The 14,444-nt window shown below is 43.6% G+C and overlaps 1 protein-coding gene across 2 annotated transcripts in view; it reads left to right on the top strand.

The window, feature by feature from the left end:
- Positions 1–5,270: 5,270 nt before the first annotated feature.
- Positions 5,271–14,444, top strand: part of NHSL1 (NHS like 1) — a 140,752-nt gene continuing 131,578 nt past the window's right edge. For both annotated transcript variants that reach the window (XM_060272719.1, XM_035108870.2), the window contains exons 1-2: positions 5,271–5,351; positions 6,045–6,406. In XM_060272719.1, coding sequence (XP_060128702.1) covers positions 6,079–6,406 — 328 coding nt within the window. In that variant the 5' untranslated portion in view covers positions 5,271–5,351; positions 6,045–6,078. The remainder of the gene's footprint in view (positions 5,352–6,044; positions 6,407–14,444) is intronic.

Here is a 14,444-nt window from a genome sequence, read left to right as displayed (position 1 = left end):
ACTTAAGAAGCCTCTTGAGTATTCGTAGGTCAGAACAGCTCATGTCATGTGAGGAGGGCTGATCCCTATGCAAGTTTCTGTTCTATATTAGTTGCTGATGACGCCCAGATCATTCCATCAAAATCAGGTGAGGCACAGAAGCAACTGGATCAGAGCCTGGAGAGCAATAATGGGTTGGATGAGGGCCAACGCACTGAAACTGAATCCTTACAAGATGGATGTTCTGTGGGTGGGTACATGACATACCTACAGAGCCCTGCTTTATATATTTGAAAACCCTCTTTCAAATCTAAATACAAGATATATAGTGCTGCTGTCTGTGTTGCTTCCGCAAACTTATGAAGCAGTGTCCAAAAAACAAAAAAGAAAGTGACATTTCAGTCATTCAGAGTAAAATGGAGGATAACATTTCTTTTCAACAGATTCACTCCCATCTGATTGAGGTGAGAGGTTAAAGATGGGGCAGAGAGAAAGGTGCAGGGGAGGGTGCCTAACTTGTTTTGCAGGATTGAAGCCACTCCCACTGATAATACCGTAGTAATAATAGTGCACAGCTGGTTTAAATGACATGAACAGTGGAAGTAAAATGCAGTAACTAAAAAAAGGGGGGTTTAAATCTAAGTAAGTCATTGTGTGAGTGGAACTTCTCCTCCCCATCCTCACCTTTCATGCCCACTCCCAAATCAACTCTAGAGGGTTTTGGGAAACACCAGATCAAATTTGGGAGGGGGCACACAGGAGACAAATATAGAAAGTATGCAATTACTTGGTTGCATACAACCAGGACTGGTCCACCCATGAGGCAAGGTGAGGCAATCGCCTCGGGTGACAGGATGCATCACTTGCCGCTGCCACCGCTGCCACAGTAGCAGCAACAGCTGCAACACACTCCTTGGAAGCCAGGATTGCCACCTCCTCAATGCTACCTTCCCAATGCTACCTTGACATCAGCCTCTTGGTCTCCTCCCAATTCCCAGGGAGGAAATGGCAGGGGCTACCTTCTGGGTCCCCTGGGCCCTGCACCCACCTGGTGTGATTCAGAGCTGGCCTCTTTCCCCCTGCAATGACATTTGCTTTCCTCTACAACCACCAGGTAAGGTTGAATTGACATCAAACACATTGTTCCTGGTTTAATCATCATCACCACACTTCTACCCTGGTGGGAGGGGGAGCCATTTTGTGGTTCGCCTCAGGTACCAAAATGTCTTGGGTTGGCTCTGGATACAACCCATAACAAATGTAGCTTGGATATCCTTACAATAAAGGGTCAGTAGTTGCAGTATTACTACAAGTCGGGGCATGGGCTATGTGCCTCACAAGCATGCAGGAAGTGGAGGGGAGAACTAATGTGGTTCTGACCATCATCCATACTGCAGTCCTATCAGATATTGGAGACATACTTCTTCGCATAGGTCTTTGTTCCTTCTTCAGGTTGCTGCTTAATGACATTCAGGGACCTCCTGATTTGCAGAACACCCTGTGGGACTGTTTTTTCCTTGCTGTGTTAGGGTTCTAAAATATTTTTAATTGTTTCCTTTTGTCGTTTGTATTTAAAATTTTAGTTCTGGACTGTTCTGAGCTTTCCCTAAATTGAGAATAGTACTGTATGTAAATGGATCTAATAGTAAATGAATAAATAGTGGTGCAGCAAGGGGCTCAGTTCACTGTGCTTTACCTTCACTGCTTCTTGCCTTTTCTGAACCTTGGCTTACTGTGTGAGCAGAAGGTTTGACAGCAGAGGCTCAACTGATTGAGAGAGTGGTTTCATAGGACTTCATGCTTTAAAATGTTAACCATCACAAGTCTTTTGAGCTTCATGTAAATGTTGGGTGAATGGCTGACTATTTTTCAGCTGAACATGTTCTGAAATTTGTCATGCAGAGTAATAATTAAAGAAGGCAGTTTCTACTGCCGTATCATTTACAATGTCATGTTGATCTGCAGTGTCTTCCGATTCCTGCATTGCAATGGGTTCACCAGCATCTGAATTTGCAAAAAACTTTTGCAGTCATAGACAGAAAATGGGTGGTTGCTAGGCATGCACCCCATGAGTCATATCAACTGACCCTAAATCTATTATGTACTGTTTGAGGTCTTCCATTCAATGTTTTGTTACCTAGAACTAGATACTACACCAGTATAAATTAATAATGAAGTACAATAGTCAACAGCAGGGCAAGCACTTGCCATTCATCTTTTGTTGATCCATGGGACTCTTTTCTTTGTGTCTTTAATTATTTATCCCCCAAAGTTCTTATGAAATAATAGCTCTTTGAAAAATAAAAGAGAGATTAAAACTTGAATTTGTATTCCTAGCCTCTCCTGAACACTGTGAGAGTGGGGGATAGGATCACACTTGATCCCTCTTTCACTTACGTAATGCAGCTGCTGTGGTAAGTGACACAAGGCATTTGCAGCATGGAACTACAGTCTTGAATCTAGATTAACATCTACTGTTGGCTTGTGTTTGTGGATGTGCAGAAGTGGGGAGGTAGTAAACTATTTTTTTTAAAGTTATTCAAATTCAAAAAGTTTTAGAAATACTCTTCTAAATTGAACGGTCAATGGTATTATATATTACTACAGTTGAACTGGACTGTCATCTGCAACAACTGGTCTTCAGAGGCCTACTGCCTCCAAAATGTTAACCATTCTGAATTTTGCTTTGACAAATTTATTTTCATTTATGTGATATCTGTACTAGAGTACACTTAATGTATTGAATTTTAATATTTATCTATAAATATTTTATACATATGTGTAAACCTATAATGGGCTAGTAAAAGCCATCAAGGACATAGGTAGTTGATGCTAAGGTTCTAAATTAAGCATCCTGTCCAGGAATGGTACATTTTGTAATAAATTTGCTCAGCGATCTCCCTGAATGGATAGATCAGTATCCCATTTCGTACAATCTTAATTTCTGGCCTGCGAAATCTTATAGTGGAGACCAGACAGGTGGGCGTTTCTCCCTCAGTCCTTGTAGAAGTGGTAGTTTGGCAGGAGTGGAATTCTTAACTGTTAATGAAGCAAAGAGAATAATTGTTACAATCTTGGAAAATTTTGGAGCAGACCTACAGAGGGACTGGTTGGCACCATTCTGGCTCCTGCCTGGTCTGTGTATGTTTTCTGTCTGCATCAGTTTGTTTGTCCAGCGAGATATTTGCCTGCAGGTGAGAGAGTGTGCTGATTGCAGTGTTGGGTACTGTTTGATTGCTGGCTGAGTGAATACAGCTGGGGTGTGGGTCAGAGCCTGCCTTGCAATATGAACAGGCTCTGCTGTGGGCAGCAGGGTCATCTAGAAAGGAGCATAGCTGCCAAGTTATCCCTTTTTTAAAGGGAAATTCCCTTATGCTGAATAGGCTTCCTCGTGAGAAAAGGGAAAACTTGGCAGCTATGGAAAGGAGGCACTACCCAAAGGGATTGCTGCTTTGGGTCATCACTTCAGGGGGTCACAGGGGTGCTCCCCATTGTCAAGGTAAATAATTATAGGCTCGACGCTGTTGGAGACAGGCCTGTGACCCTCACTTAGGGCATAGCTTCTCCCTTTTTAAAGGGAAATTCCCTTATGCTGAATAGGCTTCCTCGCGAGAAAAGGGAAAACTTGACAGCTATGACTTAGGGTGAGAGTCTTCTAGAGGGGCAGTGTGGTTTGGTGAGGTTCCCCCTGAGTGAGAGACAGAGGGAGAAGTGGCCTTACCATCTTTCTCCTGACAGTGTGGCATGTGCTGGGCCTTAGTTATTATAAGTGGCTCTAACCTCCCAGTTATATATGATGTTATTGAATGACAGTGTAAAATATGTCTGGGTGGGCAGGTAGCGGGGAGTTGCCAAGATATTGCCCCAACTTAGTGGCAGTGGGCAAGGGAAGGTACAGTTGGGGTGGAGGAGCTGAGCCTGACCACTATCTGAGGCAGAGGCTTAGGTAGAATCATAGTTGAAGGAACCCTGAGGGTCTCTAGTGTAGTCCAACCCCCTACAATGCAGGAAAAGGCAGCTGTCACTACGGAGATCAAACCTACAACCTTGGCGTTATCAGCCCCACGCTCTATCTGACTGAGCTATCCAGCTGATATAGGGTCATTATTCCTTGTTCTAGTCTTTTCACTCCTCTATTAGTTACTGGAAGCTTATCTGCTGAGCCCTATGGTTTGGTGGTACTGTTTCCAAATGCCAAATTGGTCCATAACAATATAAGGCCACACTGTACTCATCTATTACTTTATCTGACTTGCAGAGAACGAGAGAAGCGGAATGCAACCTGGCTCCTGCTTCTTGATCTCTCTTTGGCTTTTGAGGCCATTGTGACCATGGTATCCTCCTGGATCAGCTCTGGGGAATGGGATTTGGAGGCGCCCTTATCAGTTTAGACCAGATTACTTGAGAGATCACCTTACCCCATATATGCCCACTTAACCTCTTTGATCTGAAGAACTGGCACTGTTACAGGTGCCACATAATACTTGTCCCACATTTGTATGAAATTCATCTTTTAGTGTTTTGCAACTCTTCACCTATTGACACCAGGCAGTGCCTTCACTGTACAGTGCTCTTGGGAGCCTGCTAAAACCACTTTTGTTTAGGCAAGCCTCTCCAGACAGGGAGAATATGGGCGTGTGCTTTAACCTGGTGTTTAGTTTATAATTGGTTGGTTTTTTTAAAAAAAGTTTTAAATAGCAGTTGAACTGTTTTTACCAAGTAAGTTACTGATTTACTTTTTTTGTAAACCGCTTTGCAATCAAATGATATATAAATATTGGGAAATAAATACAGTAATACACAAATAACTAGATTGGTGCAACTGGGCTAGTACCTTTGTGTGCGCTCCCAGCTTGCAGCGGGACACAGTGACACAATCCAGCTCATAAGGCTCCAATCTTTTGTCATCCCCCCCCCCCCCCGGGAGCGAGCTCCGCTGGTAAAGAGTTACTAGAACCCTAAATAAATACTGCGAGAGAGAGAGAAGGGGGTGGGAGATGAGAAGCCAGAGAAAACGTTGAACTGCCACAGCAGTTGCCTCCGTAGCCGTTTTCCCAACGCTGGGTTCCCAACTTTATACTCTTCTCTCTCACCTGTTACACAAAGCATCCCAGTAGGTGATGTTGGAGGGGTGGGTTGGGCAACTGTGATTTAGAAAATGTGATTATTTGGGAGCCAGATACCTGCCGTGATTCTTCCTGCGTGCGTGCGTGTGTGAGCGAGAAAGTAACCCTCGGACACCAAGCGGCGGAAAGAGTGAATGCAGGCAGAGAGAGAGAGAGAGGGAAAAAGAGGGAGGGAAGAGTTCCACCTTCGGCTTGCTGGGAGCCAACGAGTAGCTGGGGCAGTAGCTCCAGTTTGGAGAGCTACAGGTAGGCGGCGGCCTTTATTATTATTTTTCCCCAAAAACATTTTCTTTCCCCAGCTTTCTGTGGATTCGAGTTCTTTTGCGCCACCTCCCCTTCGGCTGCTTTCGTTTTTCCGGGTTGGGAGCGTTTGGGAAAAGCGAGAGCAGGGGATCCCAGGTGACCGAGGGGGTGGGTCGCCTTTCTTCTCTCCCCCCCCCCCGCGAGCTTTAACTCTCTCCCTCTTCCCTTCAGCCCGCGATCCCGCGCGCTCTCCGGCGCCGCTTCCAAGCCCCCTCCCACGCTTCCTCCGGGGGAAACGCGGCTCCTTTTCCTGTTCCTCCGTCTCCGGCGGCGAGCGAGAGGGGTCCCTGGCTGGATCTCTCGACCCTCGGAGCCAGTCAGGGCAGGGCTGCCGTGTTTCCCCACCCCCTTTCCCCGTGCTTTTTCTTCCTGAGGTAGCAGCACCAGCACCAGCGGCGGAGGAGCCCGCGGGGCGAACTCGCTCGCTCCCTTTTGCAGGGAGGCATTGCAATGTACCTGTGGCGCCTCCTCTTCGGCCCCCTGGCCGGCCGGGCTCACGGCTGCAGCTCCTGCGCGGCCTCAAACAACTATTGAGTATTCTAGAAAGAGACAGAGAGGAGAACAAAAAGCTTGCTGCCTCTTGGACTTGTGCGTGTGGTGGATGTAAGTTTTGCTCCCTCCCCCCCCCGAATCCAGCAGGAGCAGGCTTCGCCCAAGAAGAGCCCGCGCGATGCCTTTCCCCCTGAGGACGGTGTCGCCGCTCAAGCTGTGCCGCCTGGAAGAGGACGCGGTGGCGGCTCCGAGGGACAAAGGAGGCTCGCACGCCGGGCGAGGCGGCGCGGAAGGGCTCCTCTTCGGCTCCTTGGAGGAGGTCTGCTCGCACTCGCTCGTCTCGCTCCTCTGGCAGCTCTCCGACCTCTCCCGCTGCGCCGGCGACGTCTTCGGCGGCATCCAGACCCAAGCGGACAGCCTGGGGCGGCGCAGCGCGCGCCTCCAGCACCGCCTCGACTCCCTCAAGGCTCTCGCCGCCCGCCTGGACCACCGCAAAGTCAAAATCCGTAAGTCTCTCTCTCGGGGCTGAAGCAAGGAGCCGTTGGGCGGGAGGGCGCTGTGGGCGGCTGCCTGGCTGGCTTGGCGGGAGTTCAGACCAGGCTGGGGTGGTGGGTTTGCCCTGGGTCGAGAACCCGTCGTTGCCGTTTTGTGTTGAGAGATGAGAGGCTGGCTGCAGGGGATTGGGGGGTGGGGCAGCAAAGCGGATGGATGTCTCGCCTGCAACCATAGGAGCCAAGGGGCCGGGGTCCCTTCGTCTCCCCCTAAAATATTTGAGGAGACTGCTGCCCCCCCCCAAGTTGATGAGCAGTGCCATTCAAATTCAAGGCACTGCGTCTTGTGATCGATTATGCAGGTTGAGGCATACCTGGGCCCCTCCGTATTTTATCCAAGTTGACACCCTTGCCTGCAACGGGGAATTGGAGGGAAGGAAGACCACCCCCTTCCCCACTTTGTAGTGAACAACTGAGCCCCCCCTCCCCCAAGGGTCGGGCTGGGCAACTGATATCCCCAACCGGACCTTTTTAGTGGGCTGTAGGGGTCAGGCTGGCGACTCTTGCAATCGGTGCAGGCTCCACGGGTTTGGCTGCATTGCTGAAATGCTCTGCCTCTCCCCGGCAGAGATCTTACAGCAAAATGTATTTGGAAAAAAACCATACACACACAGGGGTATTTCTGTTCTGGAGCTGGGCGTTGGCCAAAATGTTCTGAAATTGGAGTCTGTTCTGGGATTAGAGTCTCTTCACACGTTAGGGCAGTCAGTCAGCACAACATGGGTACTTGGTCTGTGTGCATTCAGTGAGCTACGTTTATATATGTTTGTCAAACATGATTATCTGCTTGCGGAGTGTATGCTTGAGGTGTGATCATAGTAGAAGGCTTTCTTTTTTAAATCAGGAAAATCTGGCCAGCACCCTTGCACATCTGCGTGCTGTGTGTGTGTATGTTTGTTTTAAAGAACAGTGGAAGGAAAAAAAGGAATGAATCACTGACAGTTCAGATTCAAAATCCATTTGTGTTGCTCATTGAGAAACTCTTTCCAGTTCTTTTAACAACTTCTCAGATGCTAGTGGAAATGTGGTTCTTGTTTGACCTGATTAGTTCAGAGGAAGCTTGCTTTGGTAATGTTATAATTTGAGGAGTGTCTTTCATGAATTCCCTTGATAAATCAAACCCTGAGCATAATAAAGCACATTGTTTTGGAAAACATGTAAGTAGGCTTGTAGAAGTGCATTCAGTCTCTTTGTAAGAACATTTTTCACTTTAAAGATGTGTTAAGTCCCAGTATTCCCTAAGAATGCTGCTCAGTAAATTAAGAACACATTAGATTTAACCCATATATGTTTACCTTAATTTAAGCTCCCTTGAAATCATTAGGCAAGGTTAAGTTGTGCCTAGTCATGGAAATCTTTGGGCAAGGCTAAGTTCTTCTTGATAGGTCTGTCACCAGAGACAGTTTCACAAGTAGGTCTTAATTTCAATGTCTTCTCCATGTTAGAACCATGCAGAGTTTACATTGAGGATGCTCAATGCTAGATTGAGCTTTGCCAATGGGCACACATGTATAGGTAGCAACAAGGCTTGATTACTGCATCATTTTATATGTGGGGCTGCCTTTGAAAAGTGCTTTGGAACTTCAACTGGTTCAGAATACTGTACTGCAGCCAGACTGTTAAGAGGGCCTTGCCTTGGCAACAGATTTCTCAGCACTATACATAAAAGATCTATCCTAGCTTAGAGACTTAAGTCCCAACACATTTAAAGTGCTAAACAGTTTATAAATCCCCGAATAATCTGGGATGTCCTGGACGAGTCTGCCTGTAAGCTGAGATGTGCAACTAAAGGTTTTCACTGGGAGCTCCCCTTTCAGAGGTTGATCACTGGACACACTCTTTTCTATAGTGGGACCCAGAGATAGGATTCACTTTCTACTCAGGCAGACACACCTGGCACAACTTGACCTTTATGTCTTAGACACCAGCCCACACTTGTCTAATATTATTTTGGTTGTCACTGTATTTCTTATTATTGGATATCATTGTTTGCTCTGCTGAACTCATTTTTAATCTATTGTTTATAGTGTTTTACTGTTTTGAGCCAGAGTTGTAAACTGCCTTGAAGACACTTACAGTGGAATGGTTGGATAAAAAGGTTTTAAATTTAAAAAATTGGCTTCAAAAGGTGGTGTGAAAAATCTGCCCAGCTGTCCTTGTTCCGATTTCCATTCATATATTTTAATGAATAAGCATACCACTCAGAATACTTCACTGTGCACTGTTCTAGATCTTACCCATTGAAAAAATAGTAATTCTAGTCAGGCGTCACTGGCCGCTACTTACCTTTGAGGCTCATTTGTTGTATGTACTGAATTAACAACATACAGAAGTGATTTATTTAAAAGGTACTCTTGACTGTAATCTTGTGCACACCTTCTTGGGAATAAGTCCCATTAAATATAGTGGTACCTTGGTTTAAGAACAGTCCAGTTTAAGAACAATTTGGTTTACAAACTCCACAAAACCGGAAACAGTGTCTTGGTTTGTGAACTTTACTTCGGTCTAAGAATGGAATCCGAACGGTGGAAGGGCACCGGCGGCGGGAGGCCTCATTACGGAAAGCGTGCCTCGATTTAAGAATGGTTTCGGTTTAAGAATGGACTTCCGGAACGGATTAAGTTAGTAAACTGAGGTACCACTGTACAAAAGAGACTTGCTTCCGAGTATGCTTACAAATGCATTACAGTAATAACACTTTCCAATACGTTACGTTTTTTCAGTACATGATCAAATGTATGTGTATTAGTGCTTTGCCTCATACTACATGCTTCTCACCATCAAATCCGCCCCCCCCCCCCACTCCTGAATTTTACCCTCTCAGACATTACCCACATTTAGCAAACCGTGCTGATGAAGTAGTTTGCTTTTTATGTGTACAGGCTATTCAGAGTTCCAAGGCAAGCAAGAAGAAAATTGCATGTTCCATGGAGTTCTGTTTGTTTTGAAAAGAGAAAGCTCCCATGGAAATAATATACAAATAATATTACTGCTTGGTGTTGGGATAGTGCGTTTTGACTGTTCAGGGTACAGTACATGCAAAAAAAGAATCCTACTTCCTTTGTGTTATCAGAGACCCTGCCATCCAAAGTTCAGAGGTAGAGCATGACAAGGTTTTCCCATTGTAAGCTCCAGCCTTATTCAAGAAACTGTTAGCTCCTGTGTGCAGTGTTTGGCATTTCCTGCTAGCTCCGTGAACAAATTTTCAGTCTGTGTGTGTCCTTTCTTCCCTTCCCCCTTCTGCAGTTTTGCTGTTTGTCCCACTCTGTGAAAGGAAGGCTACAATAGTGAGTTCAGGAGAGTAGAGGAGCTTGTTTGTCAGCTTTTCTGATGGGTATCAGTTTTCAGCTTTAATTTGCCACATTAGCTGTAGGATGATATTTGGCTGTTCCCCTTACATTACACTAAATTTTGTGTCTCCATTCAATTCTCTTTTTATTTCAATTTGTTGTCGATTGCACAACAATTAAAATGATTAAAGTATTACCATACAGTCCATTATATTTGATATAAATTTCTCCCAAACAAACAGTTGGGAAAGCCAAGAACAAACCTTGGCTTTATTTCATGGTTGTTTGAGCACTGGTTCAGAAGTAAGTGAAATAGGGGAGGGAGAGTTTGAAATATATCTGAATAATGATCTACACACTGTCGTAACTTGGATTGTTTGAAATGTCATATATTTGATTTTATTATGATTACATAGTGCTGGTTTATCCTAGCATACAGTATAAGCAACTTGGTTGTGCTTCTGCTTGTGCATCTATCTCTTGCCATGTGATCAAATTTATATGCCTTTTAAACTTTGAAGTTTTGTAAACATTCCCTGTGTTAGTTTTAATGTGTGCTGTTGGTCCTCGGGTTACCTATCCTTGAGTTACAGGCCTTATTGCTTGTGGTAAATGCTGAGAGGGGAAAAAATGTATTTGAGGTTGCTGAAAGCCAGTTGACATTTTGTGAGGTCCCGCAGTTGTGGTTAAAGTAGTTCTGTTTCAGCTATGGACATATTGGGAATAGCATATTCCATTGGCATTTTCAAATTGACACTTTTGTTGTTGTTGTAAAAGTTGTTTCTTGGAACACTCATCCATTTTCAATAAAGACTTTTTGTGTGTTTCACTGAGAATACTGAAGCTGGATTGAATTTACCTTTAGAGTCTTGAAAGGAAGTATATAATAGAGCAGGGGTCTCCAAACTATGGCCCGGGGGCCGGATGCGGCCCAATCACCTTCTAAATCCGTCCTGCGGACGGTCCGGGAATCAGCATGTTTTTACATGAGTAGAATGTGTCCTTTTATTTAAAATGCATCTCTGGGTTATTTGTGGGGCCTGCCTGGTGTTTTTACATGAGTAGAATGTGTCCTTTTACTTAAAATGCATCTCTGGGTTATTTGTGGGGCATAGGAATTCGTTCATATTTTTTTTTCAAAATATAGTCCGCCCGTCCGCCCCCAGGTCTGAGGGACAGTGGACTAGCCCCCTGCTGAAAAAGTTTGCTGACCCTTGTAATAGAGTCTATTAAACTTAGTTGTTTTTCTGACTAGGAACTTGGAGATCTGTTGGCTCCACCCCTATTTTCCCCCTTTCTCTTAAAATTATAATAAAAAAACCTTCAAAAACATGGGTTTTAAATGAGATGTTTCTTCTTGTATTTGAAACCTAGAAATCAGTCATTCTACAGGACACTGGGTAGGATGCATACTTTATTTGTGTACAAAATATATTATGGCTATATAAACATCTTTTTCTGTATGGAAAACCAAGTAAAGGTAAATGGTTCTGCCTGTTCACCCGTTCTTGCTAGATACTTTTTATATACAATAAAATTGTTGGAGGTTTACAGAAAAGCTGTTTTTCAAATGGATATTTCCTTTTCTGTTTATTCCAGTGTAATGACTAGAGCTCATATCTCCTCCATACCCACCCAGTGCTAGGAAGGAAATGCTGTGCAATGCAACCTGTGACTGTTTTTGTTTTATTTGGAGTCAGCTGTTTCCGCAGAGAAGATCCCATTTGGCTCACTGCATCTCTTGCTGCAACAAAGAAAAACACTGTGAGAGGACTTTCCTGTGTTGTTAAATTCAAAACAAAAAGAAGCACAGGAATGGAAGAAGAATCTTCTCTTCTATGCCCATCCACCACAGCACTTCCTTTCTTGTAGACATTTGCTTGTAAAAACACTCACCCAGCGCTGAAGAAGATTGTATGGCATCTGCCATGCAATGTAATTCAATAGAAAAACAACTACCGATATTTATATTCTTCTGTATCCTTGCTCTTTTGCTGGTTTTTCTTGTCCATTTTCCTTTGAAAACTCTTGTTGACATGGCCATTGAACATGAGTGAATTATAGAATAATAGAGTTGGAAGGGACCACGAGGGTCATCTAGTCCAACCCCCCTGCATGCAGGAATCTTTTGTCCAACGTGGGGCTTAAACTCACGACCCTGAGATTAAGAGTCTAATCCTCTACCGACTGAGCTATGAGACACAGTTAAAGTCAAACTAATAAGTGGTTGTTGGAGATGCACTATAGGAAGGGAGCAACAGTCTGATTTTAACTGTAGGAGTAATATTCAGCAGTCCTGATCTTAAATCCTTCCTTTAATGCTAAGATCTTAGAGCAGAGCTTTCCAAACTTGTGTGTCACAGAACATTAGTGTCTCAGCTGCAGTGTGTAGATGTGTCCAGTGAACGTTCCCATGCTCCTCTCGCGGCTGAAAAGATGTTAGTTTAACTTCCAGTGTGCTAGTAAAACTGAATTACCGTGTCACAAAACGATGCAGGTCTAAAAAGTGTGTCACCAACATGAAAAGTTTGGAAAGCTCTGTCCTAGACCCCTGGAGTCGCTAGAATTTGTGCTTTGAATGTGAGCTGCATCTCTATTCAACTTAACCACAAAATTACCTGGAGCGTGGTGCACGGTCCAAATTACATAAAATCCTTTATTGCAAAACCTCAGTAGAAACAAGAGTTCATTGGACACTTAACAAGCTTCTGTATGTCCTTAATCTGTAATTATATATTAAGAGCAAGACTCATTATTTGTTGAAATTCAGCCTTTCCTATTGATAAAACTTTGCTAAAGCAATAACAGGACAAAAGTTGTATTCAAACAAAAACCCTTTCCCAAAGGGAAACTGGGGCAAAGTCTTGCTGCACTGAGGCAAGCCTCCATTTGAAATTTAATAAATGAAGAATTTGTACATAAATGCTTTTATTGGCTGAAATGTGAATATGCGTTATGTAATATTCACCTTGAAAACAGTTTAATAAGCTGTAAAATGCTTCCTCAAGAGCTTCTATTAATGTACAAAATTGTAGTTTCAACCAAAGAGGCTGGATGTACTTGTTTTTGTAAAAGAAAAGCAACTGTCCATCCCTGTTAATTAACAACCCTTGATTTTAGTCCACCTGTGTGTGACATGATGTTAAATCCATCTTTTTAAAATGTGAATACTAGCAGTTGCAGATACTGATAATTCCTGGAATTGCAGCAGGCAAGGAGGGGAAACAAGTTTTGTTCCTTCCCTGCTATATCCACCTATTGAATCTGTCTATTGAAACTGCTATATGCTTTGTGAAGGATTCTGCTTTGGTTAAACGCTTCTTGCCACCTTCTGTGATCCTGAGATAAAATCAGTGGTGCTCATGTGTGTGTGGAATGGATATCTTTAGGAACAGCACAGTGGGATGTCATATTCCTCTCTTACCCTCAAAATCTGCATTGGAGTGTTAGGAGACTCTCTGGAGCAGATTTAGGAGATGTGTAGGGAGGAGGAGAGCGAGGGAGAATTCTTTTGCACAAGTGGAAGTCCACTCATGTGATGTTGGGTCCTGGTTGTATCCTCAGGAATTATCAGTTTCCTTACCTGATGCTATTTGCATTTTTAAAACAGCCCTGCCCATTAAATGCAAACACGTGTTTAATGTTACGTGTACTACTTTGGCCTCAATAATAGACACATTGCATTTTATTAGTGTCCCTTCCCGCCATCTGATATTAAAGGATGATTGAGGACAGATAATTTTAAGCACAGTCTGCATTTTAATGCAGAAATTAATTGAACTGAATTGATTGCATCTACTTTTCAATGTCTTGAAAAATGTGAAACAGGAACTTCTATTTTCTGTTAAAATCCTTTTCATGTGGGGTTTTTTTTTTTGGTCAGCGAGTACTTATCAGGAATATGTAATCAAAGCCGTGTTTTTGGTTACTGTTGACAGATCATACCTAGCTGCTAATTATAGCAATAATTAATGGGTGTAGGTAGGGAACAGGTCTTACCTTTCGCTGTCAGGCACTTATTATATGAAATATTGGGGAATATTACCTGGGTACCTGCAAGTCAGGTATAACAGGTGTGGATTTACTTTTTGAATTTCTGCTGTCTCTTACTTGGGAATGGAATTACTGTATTTATGTTTGAAAATGCTGTGTTTCCCAAGGGTTATTTGACAAGGTATGAGATGATATGCATCACTTGCAGTTAGCCCAGTTGAATAAAAGAGTTTGGTACATGGATGTGTAGTATTGTGCCATTGTTTGTTTGTTCAGACACTTCATCTTTGCCCATGAAGAGATGCCTCTGTAACAGGTGTGGGAAACCTCTGTCCTTCCAAATGTTGCTGAACTACAACTCCCACCAGCTTTAGCAGGCATGGGATTATGAAAGCTGTAGTTCAGCAACATCTGTCAGGTCAAAGGTTGCCCAGACCAACCTTGGTAGTAACCAAATGCAGAGCTAGAGATATGAAAGTATTCTGCCTTTCCAGATCTCAGAGTGGTATGGCTTTCCTATCTCTGATAAAATAAAATAAAAAGAATTGTCAGATGGTCACTCGTGTCACCTATAGCATACAACATTGGAAACAGTGGTACAAGGGAAATGCATATACATTTCTCCTGTCTTCAGATACTTGTTCTTATTGACTTTTATTATGGTTTCAAATGTCTTGACAGCTAGGACCTCCATTAATAATAGAATCATA

The sequence above is a fragment of the Zootoca vivipara genome, chromosome 3 (genome assembly GCF_963506605.1).
Source record: "Zootoca vivipara chromosome 3, rZooViv1.1, whole genome shotgun sequence".
Taxonomy (NCBI): Eukaryota; Metazoa; Chordata; class Lepidosauria; order Squamata; family Lacertidae; genus Zootoca; species Zootoca vivipara.
The sequence above is the reverse complement of the archived record's forward strand: the minus strand, read 5'-3'. Positions and strand labels throughout refer to the sequence as shown.